This window comes from Saccharomycodes ludwigii, chromosome II (genome assembly GCF_020623625.1).
Source record: "Saccharomycodes ludwigii strain NBRC 1722 chromosome II, whole genome shotgun sequence".
Taxonomy (NCBI): domain Eukaryota; kingdom Fungi; phylum Ascomycota; class Saccharomycetes; order Saccharomycodales; family Saccharomycodaceae; genus Saccharomycodes; species Saccharomycodes ludwigii.
Genome location: NC_060201.1, coordinates 248,136 through 264,873, shown reverse-complemented (window position 1 = coordinate 264,873; position 16,738 = coordinate 248,136). Strand labels below are relative to the sequence as shown.

Sequence of the window (16,738 nt, the reverse complement as noted above, 5' to 3'; positions counted from 1 at the left end):
AATGTCATCTTCTTTAAATGATTATTTGTCAAAGTTATATGGTTCTAAAAAAAAAAAAAATGAATCTAAAAAGAAAACTCCCGTAATAAAATCCTCTTCAAAAATAGGTATTATGGACAATTTAGATAACCAAATAATACCATTAACCCAATCCGTATCCAATGGCTCAGAAACAGAACCTAAAAGGAAGAAAAAAAAAACTTGGATAAATTTAAACACCAATGAAATCCAAGCTTCTACCTCTCCAATGCTGAATGTAACAGACGACAATCTATCTCTTCAAGTTGGAAAAGAAAAAGAAGAGAGCACAATTCAGGGTACTTATCCAAAAGAAATTCAAAAATCCAACTCTCAAACCCTTTTCAGAGATTCTAAAGGCCATAAAATTAAAAATTATGATAGTTTTATGGATGAACTTCGACAACAAGAGCTTTCAGAAAAAAGTGAAAAAGAACGGTATTTAAAAGAATTGAACATGGGTGATATACAGAAAAATTTAATTAAAGTATCTGACGCAAATGCAAATGCTACTAAAAAAAAACATCTATATGAAATTCAGGATGTTGAGGATCCTGCCGCTTTATTTACTAAAGGTGTTGGTGGTAAGAAACCTAAGGATAAGAGATTGTCCGTTTTAGGGAGAATGCAATACAATAAAAATTATCCTGAAAACAGATTTGGCGTAGTTCCAGGCTGGAGATGGGATGGTATAGACCGGTCTACTGGTTTTGAAAACAGATGGTTTGCTAAGAAAAATGAAATCTATGAAAAAAAAATTCAAGATTACACTCTGCAGCAAGACTTTTAGCTTATTTTTTTTTTTTTTTGACTATTTAACCTAAGATAAAATAGCACATATACGTAATGTAATAATAGGATAGGTTGAGAAAAGTATAATTGAAAAGAAATTTTAATAACAAGAAAAAAATAATATTTTATAAATACACATGTAAAAATCAAACTATAAAACCCTTTGTTGCTTTCACTAATTTTCAATGGCACTTTGACCGTTTTGTTGTTTTTTTTCACCGTATTTATTAGTATGGTTTTCTCTAGAGCCTCTAAATCCATTGGTACCTCTGTGGCTATTTCCTCTAGAAGTACCTCCCTTAACACCACCCCTAATGTTATTTTTATGGTTGCCTCCCCTGTGGCTACCTCTATGGCTGCCTCTATGGCCGCCTCGGTAGTTGCCTCTAAAGGAATTGTCATGATGGTTATCAAATTTGTCCTCTTGATTAACATTAGAAGTATCTTGTGACAACAAAAGCTTTTTTAGCTCTAATGAACCCTTTTCATCCACATGGCCATTGTATGGGATTGAAGCCTGTTTTTTAAATGGTGTAACAGGTACAGAACTCACTTGCTGTGACAATGGATCCGGGCCCACAATTGGAGCAGGTATTGGAACACCATTTGGTGCTAATATCAATACTGGTGGTGGAACAGCTTGTTGAAAAGGTAGAGAACCTGGTGGCACAATTGGCGACACAAAATTTGGTTGATATATAGGTAAACCATGTGGAATACCATCCTCGTTTTGACCATATGGTAAAAATTGGGCATTTTGCTTATTATCAAATTGATTAAATATACTATCATAAACTTTATTGGCAGCGCTTTTCTTGACTGGAACAGTATTATCATCAGGAGTGCCAGTGGAATTAGTATTGTTTTTGGCTTTCCAAACAGATTTTTGTGGTCCGCTGTTGCTGTTGAACTGCTTAGCAGTTAAATCACGATGTCCATTTACAACTTTGGCGGAATCTTGCTCTTTTTCTACCTCACTATTATCTTTCTTGATGATTGATAATAATTCAGTGGCTTGTTTTTTTTTAGCAACCGCAATTCTCTTTTTTAATGTTTCTTTGTTCATAACCGGATCAGCCTTTTGTTCCTTATGAGTCTTCGAAGCTCTAGAGTGATAAATAAATTGTGGAGTGCTAATATTAATTAGACATGAAGAATCTAAGCCCAAACCACGAGAAGTTTTCAATCTTCCTCCCAAAGTTGAACCAGCGACAATTTCTTGATCAAAAATAACTTGAATCATCAGTGATCTTCCAAGGCTAAAATATCCAATAACAGTACCCTTTGAAAATAATGGCACTTTCCCGCTGGCTTGAACATAGATTACACGATCACCTAAATTAAATTTTTGTCTATGTAGCAATGCATATGATTCTTTAGGGATAAGAACAGCACTACGTGGAACTTTAGCCAATAATTTAACTTCAATATTAACATTTTGGTTGGCAACATGCTGAATCACAAAATCTTCAACAGCACCAATGGCCACTTTGGACAATGCATCACTCTCCAAAGAAACTGTGACAAATACCTTCTTGGTATCATTCAACCACTGTACCACATTTTTAACCAAAGCATCTAACTTGCCATCTCCCAAATCAAAAAACAAATCTTCCAAAGTTGGGATGCTATTATCTACTTTAGTTAATTTATTAAATATTTCAGGGAACATTTTTTTGTAGGTTAAAATCAAATTGACTGCTAAATTAGAATAACCCCATCCCCTTGGATAACGCTTGGCGTACCCTAAAACTTTTTGTTGACGTGATTCAAACTTCAATGATAAGCCAAAGTCTCTGGGTCTACCTTTATACATCACTCGAAATTCAGATGCAATCTTGGACAAAAATAATGGACTAACGTTCAACTCCTTGGCTACAACAAAAGAGGGTAGATAATGAATGTTTTTCTTATCAAGTTCAGCACAGTCATGGCCAATGGTTGGTTCTTCAGCAAATGACCTCTTATAAACTTTTAACTTCAATCTAGTGTTTTTATTAAATCCCTCAACAATAGCCTCAGATCCATAGGCATAATCTCCTAAAAATAAAACCTTTGATCCGATTGGAAACTCTTGGTCAATAGGTAAAGGATTTCTTTCCACAAACCTTGAATCTTTATGTAAAACATCTGGAATAACCAACTGTAATGGGTAGGATTCTTCCCTTTCACCAAAGTGTTTTATATAAGAACCTGATTCGTCTCTCAGCAATCCCTTCACCGGAACAACGTTGACGATAATTCTAATATCATCTAAAATAACAGCTTTATTATGCGAATAGTACCTTTTTAATCTATTTTTCAAATTGTTGAAATCTTTGATTTCGTTATGATCCAAATCTACAGCTCGAATCTTACCAGCAACTTTCCTATAAATGTCCTTGCCATTGGAAATGGAAACAACTTTAGATTCTCTGACGAACGGCCACCTTGTATATACGACACTGTCTAAGAAGCTAGCGGAAATTTCATCAATACCTAAATTACCCGCTTTGAAACTGTCCTCTATATGTAAACACACAGACTGGTCTTTAGAAGCTCTTTCAAAAACTTGGGTTTCATTGTATTCTAAAGATGAAGTAAATGGGACAAACTTCAAAGATGGGAACCCACCAGAGGATTTAATACCTGTATCGGCATCCTCATGCAACCCGTATCTCAGATCTTTATGGGATATTTTTTCTAGAACAAATGGTTGCTCCACACAATGGTTATGTTCGATATCAGTAAACATGCCAGATAAAGGAGTTTTATAAACATCATCAACTTGAGGGTTATACAAGTAAATGAAATCGGTAGATAAAATATTTCTAGCCTTTTCCTCTGGAGTCAAATTAGGATCATAAGGCTTCATGGCTTCCAATAACCTATGCTCGTCAACGAAATTGATTAAAACAACAGCTTCCCAAGCGGCAGCTTTACCATTTTGATCAATTGCCACATGGTCTGGATAAAAATCTGCAATAACAGAATGCTCATCGATCATTAATGGCCTATAAGCTGCTGGTATTAATTTTTTGGATCTTTTAGGCAAAACTGCCATTAATTGTTGGAACGGTAATAAGGGCTTACCCAAATCAAAATGTATTTTGGCATCAACACCCAGTTTGACGTCAGAGATACGAGGAGCATAATGATACTTGTAATACCAACCCCAGGCCGGACAACCCCGATAGTAATAGTATAGAACCCATTGTAACCCTTCAACGTAATTTTCACACATTTCTATTAGTTTTTCTGGTTCTTCCTTGCTGCTAAAACCGATTTTATCCTTGTAGTAATTATCTTTCCAATCTTCAAATTTTTCGTTGTACCTACCTTTAACTTCAGTTAGAACCTCTTTATTTTCAAACAATACACCTTGTTCATAGTTTTTAAAAGTTTGTTTTAAACTTTTCAATCTCTCCAAATATTCTTCTTCAGTTTCATGTGGGTTAATACCATCAACATCTATTTTTAAAGAGTAATGGCCAGTAGATCGTGAATGTGTTAAAATTAAGCCCAACTCAAATCCAAGTTTTTTCACAAAAGCCAAGTTTTCTTCAGCATTAATTTCATCCTTTTCGTTAGATGATGGCAATATTTTATTTTCAGTTAGGTCAATTGCAGGAATATCGTCTTCTGATTTTATTAACTGCATATAGTTTTTCCTTTGCTGGAACTCACGCAAAGCCCATTTTTTAATAACACCAACCATTTTTTTCTGCTGTTTTAATAATACAACTTTCCCATTCTGAGCCCTTTTCTTTTCGGCATTTAGAGAAATTTTTTCAATCTGACTATTAAACCATTCTAAATCAATATCGTCCTTTTCAAAATTCATTAGTTCAAAATCGGACAAGTAACGTAACCATATGGAAAAACTTTCCATATTTATAGTACCATTGAGAGTCATATAATCATCCATTTGTTTTAAAGCTTCTTTAAAAGTTTGTAAGATGTAACTGAAAGCGCCCTTGTTTAGGTGTAAATCTGGTAAATTTGGTAGGAAATCATTCCCAATAACAAACAATGCAAAAATCATATCGTCCAAAATACGTTCAAAATTATATTCTAATTTTAAATCATCTGTTATTTCGTTAAATTCCAATTCTAGATACTCTCTTAACAAAGACAAATGCAATAGATAAAAGTTTTGTCTTTCCAAGGGTAATTCGGCATTTGATTTTGCTTTCTTGGTAAACAAAACTTCTTCTCTCAATAATGCAAAATGATGATCATGAGAAGAGAGACCCAATATAATCAAATCAGCATCTAGACCATAAATACAATGGCGTGTATTTGGGTTATAATCATGACTAGCCCTTAAGGATCTTATATAATCCATAATTTTATGTTCACCCTCTCCTGGGACTTCTTGGCCAGAAAATATAACATTGACTTGAGACCATGAAGAATCATTGGAGATTTTATCGTGGATGAAATATTTTAGATTCTTTGTAACCTGTGTCATAAAGTCTGTTCCTGGGGTGATAGCGTTTTTGTCAAACAAATCGTCTTGATTGGGAACCGACTCGCCCTTTGATCGGGCTAATTCTATAGCCTCTTCAACTTCCTCAGCGGCTCTAAATCTACGGGCACGTTGTTGGTTCATTTTGGCACGAGGAGCAACACCATCAATGGCCATATAAAATGTTTGTTTTGGTTTGATAATTTGAAACAAATGGTCGATATACGAGAATATTTTTGCATAAACTGCCTCGTCAGTTAATTTTGCGTTTAAATCATTGGACCTAGTGCAATTGTGTAAAATGGAGTTCATATCTAGATATAAATTATCAAATTCGGGAATTTCATCACCTTCAATTAGTTGTTGAATCTCTGGCCACCTCTGTGAGATGTATCTGAAAAACTTAGGGATACCCATACTTGCATAAATAAGACTTGGTGGTTATTTTCTCTTTTGCTATTTTTCTATTTTCCTTCTCTTTAGTTTTTTGTTTGAGTTATTTATTTATTTATTTATCTATCCTCTGTTTTAAGTTTTATTATCTTGTTCAGATGGAAATGGGGATTGAAATAAGAGGATGAAATTGAGCTCAGAAGCAACAGCAACAACGGAGAGGGAAAATTGTAAATAATTTACAAATAATAAAAAAAATTTTCTTTTTTTTTTTTCATTTTTCGCTCGCCACCGCCAAATAATCAACTCCAAGTTTACCCGGTTCTGTCGTATCTGCTCACCATCGTCAAAAGTGATTATTTGCCTACTGATAATTAACAAAATAAATAAATGAAAAAAAAAAAAATTCTGTTATTTTATCCACTTAAATAAATATCAAATTCCAAGTCTAATAAACAAAGACAAAATATACCATTTTATATAGGCAAGAACAAGAGTTTCACAATTATTATTCATAATGTTCGGAACAATTTCAAATAATAACAATACTACCACCAATTCAACTGGTGGGCTATTTGGCTCCAATGCCGCTGCGACTACTGGTTTGTTCGGCACCAATAATACTAACAGCAATAATTTCAATAACACTCCAGTGAATGGTGGTGGGTTATTTGGTAATAAATCTACCGTTAACACTGGGGGTGGTTTGTTTGGAAGCAATAACAATCCTAACTCCAATACCAATAGTTTATTTGGAAATAATAACAACAATGCTAGTATCAATACTGGCGGTTTGTTTGGTAATAACAACAATAACAATAATAATACCGCTACTAACCCTGGTGGTTTATTTGGTGCTAAACAAGCTACCACAGGGGGAGGGCTGTTCCAGAACAACAATAACAATAATACTACTGGACTGTTTGGTAATACCAATACAGGTGTAACGACAACTGGTAATAACTTGTTCAATAGTAAGCCTTCGTTATTTGGAAACACAAATAACTTTGCTAATAATAATAATAATAATAATAATAATAATAATGCTTTAGGCGGTGGTTTATCTGGACAACAGCAACAATTCATTTTTAAGCAGCAACAAAGTAATTTGCAAATGATTTCCCAATTAGCCATTACTCCAATGACTAAAATAAATGAATTGCCATTACCTATCAAACAAGAAATTGAACAACTAGATCAATATATTCAACAGCAATTGAAAATATCTTATCAATTGAAAGCAGATATGAGTGAGCATTTAGAACTGATCGAATCCATACCAAGAGATATTGATTTTTTAAATAAAATATATTTCAATACTAATCAAGCTTTAGATAAATATTTACTAAAAGTTACACAGTTGAGAAAGCAAACCGATAAATCAATCAATCATTCAGAAATAAGTAATATTATCATACAACAATTGACATCTAATAATCCTAACAGTAAAATATCGTATTCTGAGTTAGATTCCTATTTTCAAAAGAAAATGAAGTCCTATAGGTTTAAACTAAATGAATATTTGAGTGTTTTAGGTGACATTGAAGTAGCTATTCAAGGCCTGGAAAATTATATGTTTATTAATAATTCTAATAATAATAATAATAATAATAATAATAATAATAGTAATAGTAGTAGTAGTAGTAGTAGTAGCAGTAACGCTGACATGCTAATACAAAATGGTACTAATGCTATCATAGATAGTAGCCCTATTGTTTCGATAATAAATACTGTTATAGCCGAATTTGAATTGTTTATGAAAACTGCTGAAAGAATTGCTGAGTTGCATCAAAGGGTAAAAGAAATTGTATCACATAATAATGCTACTTTCTAAAGGAAGCATCGTTTTTCTGCTTTTAATTTCTATATTATTATTTTATTATTGTTATATTTTAATGTTATCAAGCTCTAAACATTTCTGTTTCCCCACTCTTACTTCATATAAATCTAGCTATAGAAGTATATTTGTTGGTGACCTTCTTTGGAAATTACTCTTCTAAATCACTATTTACTCTCTTATCACGTGATGTTCGTCGCATGAACAGAACAAGCGTATTTTGTATATTATTAATTTATAAATAATTTTGCAATTTTGTTTTTTTTTTTTTTTTTTTTTTGTTCTTTAATTCCAAATAATCGAACCTTTTAAAAAGCATTATACAATGATTCTGAAGGACACTTTTTATTAACTGCATTGCATTGGACAATAGTAATAATATATATAAAAGATTTGCACATATATGTCAATGATCAAGCTCAAAAAAATATTATTTATACTTTTATGTAACCTAATAGGGGTACTCATATTAATTGAACTTTATAATGCTACAGTTAATAATAATAATAATGAAAATAACTATTTAAGTTATATAAATATTTGGGAAAAAGAGGAAGTACAACAACAGCAAAACCAAAAAAGTTCCACTGGTGATGATACTACTATTAATAAACTTTCCTTGGATTTTATAGATAAAAATGACAAAGAACTTCTAAATGCATACAAGGGATTTTTAAAAAATCCAATAATGGCTCAATTGTTAAATTTTGCTACTACATTATCCTCATCTTTGTCTAGTCCTGGTAATTCAAATGATATAAAGAGTTTAAACCAAGATGCTTTGAACAGATTAAGGGAACATACCAATATAAACATCAATAAAAAGGCATTATACGACTACACTAATAACGAATCACCATATTTCATGAATCCGATAGACAATCTTTTAATACCCAACTACACCTATCCTTTGAAAAAAGAAGTCTATGTTGATGCAGAAAAATACGTAGCTGAAGATAAAATGCAGAAAAAAAATTGTTTGATAATGTTGTTGGATGGAGAACATGCTAAAGTAAATGCCTTTCAAACTATCAAGTCTTTTGAAGAAAACTTAAATTACAAATATCATTATCCTTGGGTTATCATTAGTCCATTTTCTGTTGATGTAGATGAAAATAGTTGGTTTGACAAGGAAATTGTATCCTTGCTCTCCCAACATAAAACTGATGTATATTCTATTAAAATAGACGATTTCAAAACTGATGCTTTTGTTGGTGGAAATTGGGATTATATTGCAGGAGGTTGGGTAAACCATCTGTACAATGATTATTCTAAATTTCAAAATCAATTGAGAAATGCCCACTTGACCAAATATTATTCAAATTTTTTAAAAATCAATAAGGATAATCCAAAAAAAATCTCCGAATTGGCTTCCCAAATTAATAAAATTTTTCTCCAGTTTTCTGGCGAATCTATTGAGAAAACTAATTTTTTGGCTTATGATTTATATAATCTGGATTTTTTCCATATTTTTGATAATTTTATGACCATTAAAGCAGGCACTTTATTGACCTGTAAATACGATAAAGCAGATCCATTTGAAGGCTTGGATGACGATAAAATATTATTTAAGTCTACCAACGTGTTTAAAACCACGGATCCATTTTTGGAAAACATTAGGGAAACTCTATCGTATTTAACTGAATGGACAAATAACTCTCTAAGTAAATTATTTACCACAGAGAACTTCAATCAAGAGGAGGAACAAAAGACAAATTTATACAACGGTATATATATCAATGCAGAAACTTCTGTTTTTATTTCCAAATTTACTCTGTTCCGCAGTATGGAATATGAATTGGTCTTTAAGTATTTGAATTTCATGAAGGCGTACTATAATGAGGCTTGGTCTGCTTCAGAAATGATCAGCTTTTTTTTCTCGCTATTTAATAAAATGGATGAACAGATACTGGAAGGTTTTAATACAAGAAAGGATTTTGAACTGCTGGCTGATATGCAATTGGAATTTATTAAGACGCCTCGGAATTTCAGATTTACTGTAGCTGAATTAAAATTCTGTCCACTGAAAATGGACGAAAGTTGCTTAAAAAATTGTTTTGGCGATCTAAGGTTACTAAATTATAAAATTAAGGAAGGTGAAGATGATGCTGGTGTTGACGCTCCTGATACCCTGGAAGATGAGGAAGGAGCACAGGATGCAATTACTAAAAAATATAAACACCGTTTGCAATTTTATTATGATCGTATAAACATTTCTATACTGTTATCCCAATTAATGAAACAAGAGGGTGCTAGTAAAAAAGAAACAAATGAATTAATTCATGATTATTTAGAAAGACAGCTTGCCGATGAAGCATTCAATATTTAAAAACACAATTTCAAGTAAAACTCTGAAAGATAGTAATTAAAATTCGATCATATACATATAAATATATATATATATATAATCAACTAGTAAACATTGAAACAAAATTATGGACATATGCATACAATAGTAGAATTACATTTGAGATAGCAATGATAATAGTTAGTTTATGGATCAAGGCAAATGTGTAAAAAATCTAGTTAAATATATAAACGAAAGTAACCTTAAAATTTGATTTTCTAAAGCAATACTTGGATTGTGAGCCCCTGAATGTTATTTTATTATGATTAATATCGCACATTGAAAACGGTATATTAGTTGGTAATTGACTTGAATCAAGTAAGACAATGAAAGCAATGGAAGATCCAGAAATTATTTTACTAGCAATTGATTTTTTTCACAAAAAATTAAAAATTAGAGGAAAAGGGGAAGACTTAAACCTACAAAAATCAGTGCTGAACTAAAATCCTTTACATATATTTGTATATCCATAAATTCTTATGGTTTTGAGAAGGTAGATTGGAAGGGAAGCATTAGAGTTGGAACGACAAAGGTGTGACACTTTCTCCCGAAAAAACTTATATAGAGAAATCAAAAAACTAGTTAATTTGCAGCAAATATATATATCATACTGGGACATAATATTAAACAATTTGAAATAACAATAGTTGTAAATGATTTAGAAATATATAATAACAATAAAATGCATGCAATTGATATCTATTAAATTAGTTTAAAATCCTAAAGGTGCATAAATATCATTTATTAACTATAAAAATGGTTTGTTAAACCTTATCCATCTTGTAAAAAAAAAAAAAAAAAAAAAAAAAAAGTGAATTAATAATTAATTGGGATAATAATAATAATATTATCAAAGAAAAAGAAAGTATAGGGAAAGCAATTTATATTAATTGTGCTAATAATATTGCTGAAATTTCATCACATGTCAATTTTTCTTTTTAAGGCTTTTAATCTTTTTGAAATACTTACAATGTATTTTTCAACCATACCCCTATCGTGATCATCTAATTTTATACCAATCTTAGAGTCGTTGTTATTGCTGGTGCCACCATCATCACCATTGTTGGCGCCATCAGTATTCAAAGCAGTATCAAAATCCTCATATTCATCTAATAAAGTTTCCAACATCCATAAACTAGTAGCATAAGATAGCTCGCAATTACTCCAAAATTTACCCTGTAGTTCAGCAGTGGCTGCGATTTTGGAAATTTGTAAAGCTCTATCGTATATCAATTTTTCTACAATGACATGAATATCATCTAATTTGATGTTTTTAGTGGCCAAACCGTTCATTCTTTGTATATCCATTTTCAATGTCTCCGCCTTTTCTAAACAATCATTGAATTTAGCCCTTAGCCATTGAACCATTAAATTCAAATGTAATATCGTGTCGTTGTTATTATTGTTGTTGTTGACATCAATATTATTAGAAGTGACAGTAACACTGCTCTCGGTACGAATAATATGGTCGCCAGATGTAACATTACGATTCCCATTATGTCCATCGTGTCCCTTCTGATGTCCTTGTTCATGTTGATTTTCCAATGCACCATTGCTGTGTTTATTCCACCAGTTAGACGTAATTTTTAAGGATTTTGCTAAAATACTTAGGGTCTTCAAATACAACATCAAAGCCTCCATAGATACAGAATATCTTTCTCTTATGGATAAGGAATTTATATGTAAATCGGTAGTAATTGGGGTAGCATTAGTTATAATAGCATTGCGATTATTGTTATTATTATTATTATTATTATTATTATATTCATAATTATAAACATTGTCTGTTTCCTCATCGCTACTATCCTCAATAGCACAGCTATCATAATTTCTATTGGTACTGGCGTTGGCAATATCGCTATTTCTCATTACAGTTCCAATGATATCAGTATTTCCAACATTGTTATTATGATCATTAGCATCGCTTATAACAACCCCTAAGTTATCAAATAGATCCAAACTCGTACCTTTGATTGGATCTACTTTAGTATTACTATTGGTTTGATTGGATTGTGTTCCCGAATGACAATCTGGTGCAGAAGAAAATGAATCTGATTTTAATTGCGAAGTTTTAACTTCTGCGAATGAATAAATCGTATATGCCTTGGCTGCCAAAATTTCTAAAGTATTCAAAATATCGGTATTACCTTTTCTCTCAGTAGTTACTAGTTCCTTATTTGTGGACACACTATTGATGGTGTCATTAACAGTTATCTTATCTAATATAATATTTTCAGTTAGCTCTTTGAACATATGTTTATTTAAAATAGATAGATCTTTATTGTTGGTGGGTGTGTTGTTGTAGATGGAAGGTGATTTTGCTAATAAAGATGATGGTGATACTGAGTATGGTGAAGTCCCCAGACCTGTTGTTTGTTTAAGGGTATTGTTGCCATTATTATTGATATTATTAGTGGTATTATTACCCCACAACCTTGACGATGCCATTTCCAAAGCTTTACTTAGTGCATTTGATGGATTTAATGACGAAATAGACAATTTTCTACGATCAAATGATGATCTTCTTGAAGATGAACTGCTAGATCTACGCATTCTGATGTTAGTAGCAACGTTATTATTATTTGGTGATGAAGATAGCCTAGTGTTAGTACTGTTATCATGTTGGATATTCAACTTATTATTTTTTTTAAAAGTGGCTAATTCATCTGCCAACACGTTAAATTCCACTGATTTTTTTTCTATAACAACATATTCTTTTTCGATATCTGAATCGTTCAATTGGTTGTCATTAATTGTTTCCCTTTTATGTTGTTTATCCTTATCGTTATTTTTCTTTTCAACTTTATCATTAAGATTAGGACTGTCCGCAGGTATCGAAAGATTCGTATTGTTCTGTTTATTTGCAATTGTATTGTCATTATTCAAATAGTCAGAAATGAATAAATTACTTTCTACCATTTTTTGGCTTTGCTCTTCAACTTTAGATTTATCCTGTCTCTTTTGCCTTTGTTCTTCTTCCTCGTAAATAGACAAATCCATATTGACTATCGAATTACTGAAGAACTCAGAAAACCCCATTCGTTCCAATGGATCGCGGGTTAACAAGCCACAAATTAATTCTTTCATGGCATAAGTCAATGGTTCATCACCCTTATTCCCAGTTGGACCTTCCTCTTTCTCTTCTCTTTCAATCTTGGGAAATGTTATTACGTCATTAGCCTGCTTAATTTTTTTCAATAATTCCATATGATTATTAGCCCTGAATGGCGGTTTGCCGCAACACATTTCATAAAGAACAGCACCCACGCTCCATAAATCAGCTTTGGCGTTATATTTTTGATAGCTTAGAATTTCAGGGGCCATATATAGTGGAGAACCACATAATGTTTCAGCCATAGAAGTATTAGGTAGAAAACGGGCAAATCCAAAATCGGCAACCTTTAGTATGGGGAGATGATAAATACCAACATATTTTAATTTATTATGAAATTCTTCTGGCGTATTGTATCCAATAAATGGAGCGCTCAACAACAAATTTTGTGGTTTTATATCTCTATGAACTAAATTTTTGGAGCGTAAAAATTTCAAAGCCGTGGCTAGTTGTTTAATGTAATTATAAACTAAAACTTTGTTTAATCCATCTCCATTTTTGCTGCTGGTATTATTTTTGTTGCCACTTGGATATTTTTCTAATATTGTTTTCATTAGTGGATGTTGCTGAATCAAATCTGATTTCCTTTTAATTAAAAAGGATAAATCACCTAAGGAGCAAAACTCCATGATTAGATAAAAATCTGTGCTGGTCCTTTGGCAATCTATTAAACTGACAATATGTGGATTTTTAATCTTTTTCAAAATTGCGATTTCCACTTCCAAATTATCCAATAACTTTTTATTTTGTAGAGCACTCTTAGAAACGGCTTTTATGGCTACTGTTTTTCTTTTTTTACTATCGGGATGATTTATATAACCTTTATATACGGTGGCAAACGAACCTCTTCCTATTTCATTGTCTATGGTGTATTTATCTCGCACAAGTGTCATTGAATTTGAAGTGTTTGTGTTAACCCTATGTATATTGCTCTTAGGGGAAGCGGATGTAGATGTAGGATTACTATTATTGAGAGATGGTGTTGTTGGTATGGATGAACTAGGTGACATAGTTACAGTTGTATATTTATATATACATATATATATGTTATATATATATATATATACTATTTTTTTTTTTTTTTTTTTTTTTTTTTTTTGATTTATTTCTTTATGACTTGTAAGAAGGTTAGTTTTTCTTTTATTAAAAGGTCTAAGTTATTTATAGGCTAATGATTGATTATTAGTAATAGATGGAGATAGAAAGAGATAGTAAGCATACACCCATACATCCGCCACAGTCAGAGACAGAAAAGATAACAAACATCACAAAAAAAAAAGGGGTGGCGTTTTGTTATCACAGAACAAAATCAAAAAATTACAGACAAAATTTGTGTTTCAGACTGTCGCTCTTCGCTTGTGCCTCGTGCTAATAAAAACATCAATCACGTGTATTGTTTCCTTTTGTTTATTTCTCTTTGATAATTAATTCCTTTTTTCTCAATAAAATTAAACCAATACAAACAGCTTATCTAATCTATGAAAAATAAACTTTATTTTCTATAACTCATTCGTCATTAATAAGTATAAAAGAAGATCTTGTGATATAGAAAAGAAAAAAATACTGTCCTGGTATTATATATAGATTGTAGATTATATAACTCAAAAAAATATAAAGCAAAAATATACATAATCATAATTAACGTCAAATAATAGGTGACAAAATACAGAAAAATAAAGTACAGGGGGGAAAAAGAAAGGAAAAAAAAAAAAAAAGAGGCAATTACATTGGTTGATTATAATAATAACCAGGTTGTTGTTGTTGTTGTTGTTGTTGTTGTTGCATGTAATAAAACGGTTGTTGAGCCAGTGATTGGTTTTGCTGAGCTGTTTGTTGTTGTTGTAATATTTGATGGTATTGAGGATTTCCAGGTGCTATTTCTACCGGGCTAGTATACATATCAGGACGATTGTATAAATTTAGTAAGGCGGCTTTATTAGCCTGTTGTTGTTGCTGAGCCTGAAGCTGTTGCTGAACCTGTAATTGCTGTTGAGCTTGTTGTTGAGCTTGTAATTGTTGTTGGGCTTGTTGTTGAGCTTGTAATTGTTGTTGGGCTTGTTGTTGAGCTTGTAATTGCTGTTGAGCTTGTAATTGCTGTTGGGCTTGCTGTTGGGCTTGTTGTTGAGCTTGAGCCTGTTGTTGAGCTTGTAATTGCTGTTGAGCTTGTAATTGTTGTTGGGCTTGTAATTGCTGTTGAGCTTGTAATTGTTGCTGGGCGTGTTGCTGAGCTTGTAACTGCTGTTGTTGTGGATTGGCGTATACTATACCTGTATTTGGGTCAACGTACTGTTGTGGTTGCTCTACAACATCAAAACCATCAAATACTGCCGGTTTAGGGGCATTAGCTCCTTGTGGCCTAGATGGTAATTGTGGCCCTGAATTATTGTTATTAATTGTACCTGATCTTGATCTTCTCCCTCCATTTTCGCGCAAGTCTTTTTCTAATAAGTCTAAAGCCGTATCCAAATTACCTCTAGCTAAGACTATTGCTTCGATACATAAATCGGTACTATTAAAACCATATCCTTTCAAAGTTCTTAGTTTATTCGCATACTTGCCAATTTCGTAATCTTTGGCATACCTGGAATGAGTTAATTTTAAAGTTGCCAAGCTATTGCTCCGTAATCTGGCACTCTTTCTACTACCGATGTCTCTATTATTATCATCATAATCATAATCATAGCGTGTATTATAATCATCATTCATTGGGGATGTTCTAAATTTACCATATATATATTTTTCTCTAATATAATTTTCCACTTCATCTTTATCAACATCACCATCGTATGGGAACGGAACATCTTTATCATTCCAAATATTTTTATTTCTTTTATTACCACCACTATTATATAGTTCGTCAACCTCATCTCTACTCCACCTTTCTAGACTTAAAGACTTTACTATTGAGTTGTTTAATATTTTACGATGAACACTGGAACATCTACCACATAATAGACAACCATATGTTAACGAACACCATGTTGGAAATGAAGAACCACATTCTCCACACCTATTTGAATTTTCTGGTAAGTTAACGATATCTTTTAAATCACGTTCGTATTTATTGTTATTGTGCTTAGAGTGAGAACCACTAGAATTGAACAAACCCATTTTTCAATGTGTGTCTTTGGTTTGGTAAAGATGGAAAGATATTTTGACAGTTTTTTTCCTTTTTGTTTTTGTGATTAGAATAAATGGGGAACGATAAAAGAAGAAAGAAGAAAAAAGAAAAAACAAGGAATAAAAAATAAAAGAAAAGCATAGATAGGCCAAAGTTAATTTACAAGAACGAAAAAGTAAAAGAAATGGTTGTTAGCATCTTTTTTTTTTTTTTTTTTTTTTTCTTTATTTTTGTTCAAGCATTTTAATTTAGGCATTTGTTTATTTATGCATTTATTTGTTCCTCTAATGGACAATTGCCTATATGTATATTTTTTAATATAGGGTAATATTATAGGGGGATGGAAAGGGGTATAAAAACGAAGTAACAGTGCGAGGTAAACAGTGCGAGAATAAACAGTGCGAGAATAAACAGTGCGAGAATAAACAGTGCGAGAATAAACAGTGTGAGAATAAACAGTACGAGAATCAAAAGTACGAGAATAAAAAAAACATTCATAATAAAACTATTTACCCGGATCACAACCCTTATCACACTATACGACAACGTTTATAGAATATATATATATATATATATCAACAAAGAATTAGCCGCCAGTAGAAAAACAATATATTTTATCTTTATCTTTGCTTTTTTTTTTTTTTTTATTAGCCATCTATAAATCACAT

At 31.9% G+C, this 16,738-nt stretch overlaps 6 protein-coding genes across 6 annotated transcripts; 3 read left to right on the top strand and 3 right to left on the bottom strand.

Moving 5' to 3' along the window:
- Position 1: 1 nt before the first annotated feature.
- On the top strand, positions 2 to 808 carry BUD13 (Bud13p; the record flags this gene model as incomplete). The annotated part of the gene is made up of 1 exon (XM_046080318.1): positions 2 to 808. One exon carries the CDS (start codon positions 2 to 4, stop codon positions 806 to 808), a length of 807 nt encoding a protein of 268 aa, XP_045935572.1.
- Positions 809 to 985: 177 nt separating this feature from the next.
- Positions 986 to 5,677, bottom strand: XRN1 (chromatin-binding exonuclease XRN1; the record flags this gene model as incomplete). The annotated part of the gene is made up of 1 exon (XM_046080317.1): positions 986 to 5,677. One exon carries the CDS (start codon positions 5,675 to 5,677, stop codon positions 986 to 988), a length of 4,692 nt encoding a protein of 1,563 aa, XP_045935571.1.
- Positions 5,678 to 6,170: 493 nt separating this feature from the next.
- Positions 6,171 to 7,487, top strand: NUP49 (FG-nucleoporin NUP49; the record flags this gene model as incomplete). The annotated part of the gene is made up of 1 exon (XM_046080316.1): positions 6,171 to 7,487. One exon carries the CDS (start codon positions 6,171 to 6,173, stop codon positions 7,485 to 7,487), a length of 1,317 nt encoding a protein of 438 aa, XP_045935570.1.
- A 412-nt stretch (positions 7,488 to 7,899) lies between these two features.
- On the top strand, positions 7,900 to 9,819 carry SCDLUD_001402 (conserved putative glycolipid 2-alpha-mannosyltransferase; the record flags this gene model as incomplete). The annotated part of the gene is made up of 1 exon (XM_046076836.1): positions 7,900 to 9,819. One exon carries the CDS (start codon positions 7,900 to 7,902, stop codon positions 9,817 to 9,819), a length of 1,920 nt encoding a protein of 639 aa, XP_045935569.1.
- A 936-nt stretch (positions 9,820 to 10,755) lies between these two features.
- On the bottom strand, positions 10,756 to 13,959 carry ATG1 (serine/threonine protein kinase ATG1; the record flags this gene model as incomplete). Its single annotated transcript, XM_046080315.1, has 1 exon — positions 10,756 to 13,959. The coding sequence occupies one exon, from the start codon at positions 13,957 to 13,959 to the stop codon at positions 10,756 to 10,758; it is 3,204 nt and encodes a 1,067-aa protein (XP_045935568.1).
- A 712-nt stretch (positions 13,960 to 14,671) lies between these two features.
- GTS1 (Gts1p) lies at positions 14,672 to 16,060 on the bottom strand (the record flags this gene model as incomplete). Its single annotated transcript, XM_046080314.1, has 1 exon — positions 14,672 to 16,060. One exon carries the CDS (start codon positions 16,058 to 16,060, stop codon positions 14,672 to 14,674), a length of 1,389 nt encoding a protein of 462 aa, XP_045935567.1.
- Between the last annotated feature and the right edge of the window lie 678 nt (positions 16,061 to 16,738).